Genomic DNA, 2,500 nt, shown 5'->3' with positions numbered 1-2,500 from the left:
AGCAGCAGACAGAGGAACGCCGTCCACAGCCCGATACAAGCCCTGAGGGACAGATACGACAGCCCGTACTCCCTGAGAACAAACATGAGTCGGGTTGAGCGTGTGAGCGACTGGACGGTTTGGAGAGAGACGTCGAGTCTGAAGAGATGACGGAGGAAGAGCGGTGCTGTGTGCTGGATTAGATTGATTGATGGACAAATGCACTGACTGACCGAGCGAATGAACAAACGAGTTAATGAACGATAGATGAGCAACAGATTGATAGAACAAATGAACGAATGAGCGAACGCATGAGAGATATACAGATAGATAGATAGATAGATAGATAGATAGAACAACACTAAGATAGATAGATAGATAGATAGATAGATAGAACAACACTAAGATAGATAGATAGATAGATAGATAGATAGATAGATAGATAGATAGATAGATAGAACAAGCAAACGAATGAACGAACGCATGATAGATAGATAGATAGATAGATAGATAGAACAACACTAAGATAGATAGATAGAGATAGATAGATAGATAGATAGATAGATAGATAGATAGATAGACAGAACAAGCAAACGAATGAGCGAACGCATGATAGATAGACAGATAGATAGACAGATAGAACAACACTAAGATAGATAGATAGATAGATAGATAGATAGATAGATAGATAGATAGATAGATAGATAGATAGATAGATAGATAGATAGATAGAACAAGCAAACGAATGAATAGCATGATAGATAGACAGATAGACAGATAGATAGATAGATAGATAGATAGATAGATAGATAGAGCAAACAAAAGAATGAACAACGCATGATAGATAGATAGATAGATAGATAGATAGATAGATAGATAGATAGATAGATAGATAGATAGATAGATAGATAGATAGATAGATAGATAGAACAAATTAATAACAGATTGATAGAACAAACTAACAAATGAGCAAACGAATGAAACACAAGATAGATAGATAGATAGATACATAGATAGATAGATAGATAGATAGATAGATAGATAGATAGATAGATAGATAGATAGATAGATAGATAGATAGATAGATAGATAGAGCAAACAAACAAACAAACAAGCGAACAATAGATAGATAGATAGATTTAGCAAGCGAACAATAAACAGAAGTGTTTCCTCTAATAATTCTTTTTTTATTAGACATACTTGCAGAATTTGAACAGTATCTTCTCAAACACCAGCACAGGTCCGGTGCTGCCCAGAATAGTGAGAGGCTGTCCGGCAAAGAGCGAGTAAGCAATCCCAGTCATAGAGGCTCCAAACAGAGATTCAATTGCACTCTGGGAAGAAGGGAGAACACGTCAGGAAGCATCAGGTTTACATGACTACACTAACATAGACTCACATATTAAAGACCAATTAGATGTGCCTGGTGTGTTCAGGCGTTCTTACTATGCGTCCCTCTGTGGCTTCTCCCAGCAGTCCTCCGAAGGTGATAACAGGGGACATGCAGGCGCAGTACAGGAACAGGAAAGAGGCCAAACACTGCAGGCTGAGCGCATCTGTGAAATCCGACAGAAAGTGCGGGGCCTTCCTCTTCACATCCAGAACCAATCCACCAAAAAGCCTGAAGAAAAAACACCAGACTCGAGATTACTGCGCGAAGAGATGGAAAACTGGCTTGTGTTACACTCCACAGAGAATTACATGCAAAATAAACACTCACCAGGCCGTCTCATTTCACCACACAGTTATTTTCATGACAATTAAACATGTTTTCTATCAAAAACCGGCATTACTATAACGTAAACGTTTACATTTTCATAGCACGATATTACAAAAATTTGTAAAATATGTAAAATATGATTATGCATAACAGGGACTTGGGTATAATTTCAGTGCAAAACAATTTTAATGCATCTACAACAGGCTCAATCTGATTTATTAATCAAATGATTGTTTGAGTAATACATGTAAAATAAATACACATATATATTATATAAGTGTGTGTATGTATTGTGCATATATAAACACACATGCATGTGTATATTTAATACAAATATTTTACATTTATATATTAAACATATTAATACATGATATCATTTATATGAATATAAACATATACATGCATTTATTTTATATTATTACTATTTTTTTTTTTTCTTGGAGTGCAAGTTCATGCAAGCCACAAATCTACAATTTGTGGCAATAATTTCATAATTTATAGGACGGCTTGATTTTTTTTTTTCTCCGTGTGCAGACAAAAAAAAACAGTTGCGCAATCATATGGACAAAAATTCATATTTTAATTAAGTAAATGCAATTTCGTGGTCTGCAATAAATACTTTAAAATAATGTTTAGTTATTGACAAACTGACAAAAAATAAATAGAACGATAAAATGGTAAAAAACTATTTTTATTCCATTATTTAATCCATTTTTAATCCCATTTTTCTAAAAGTGTCTTAACATATGGTAAAAATCTCATAAAAATGAGTGAAAAAAGCAGATCTTTCACACTGGAAAT

General features: G+C 34.3%; 1 protein-coding gene across 1 annotated transcript in view; it reads right to left on the bottom strand.

Moving 5' to 3' along the window:
- Nucleotides 1–2,500, bottom strand: part of slc4a10b (solute carrier family 4 member 10b) — a 55,372-nt gene that overhangs the window by 13,894 nt on the left and 38,978 nt on the right. The window contains exons 12-14 of the mRNA XM_043249196.1: nt 1,426–1,600; nt 1,180–1,313; nt 1–72 (exon numbers count right to left, since the gene is read on the bottom strand). The exon at nt 1–72 is cut by the window's left edge and continues 174 nt beyond it. Coding sequence (XP_043105131.1) covers nt 1–72; nt 1,180–1,313; nt 1,426–1,600 — 381 coding nt within the window. The remainder of the gene's footprint in view (nt 73–1,179; nt 1,314–1,425; nt 1,601–2,500) is intronic.

The sequence above is a fragment of the Puntigrus tetrazona genome, chromosome 9, assembly GCF_018831695.1.
Source record: "Puntigrus tetrazona isolate hp1 chromosome 9, ASM1883169v1, whole genome shotgun sequence".
Classification (NCBI taxonomy): Eukaryota; Metazoa; Chordata; class Actinopteri; order Cypriniformes; family Cyprinidae; genus Puntigrus; species Puntigrus tetrazona.
The sequence above is the reverse complement of the archived record's forward strand: the minus strand, read 5'-3'. Positions and strand labels throughout refer to the sequence as shown.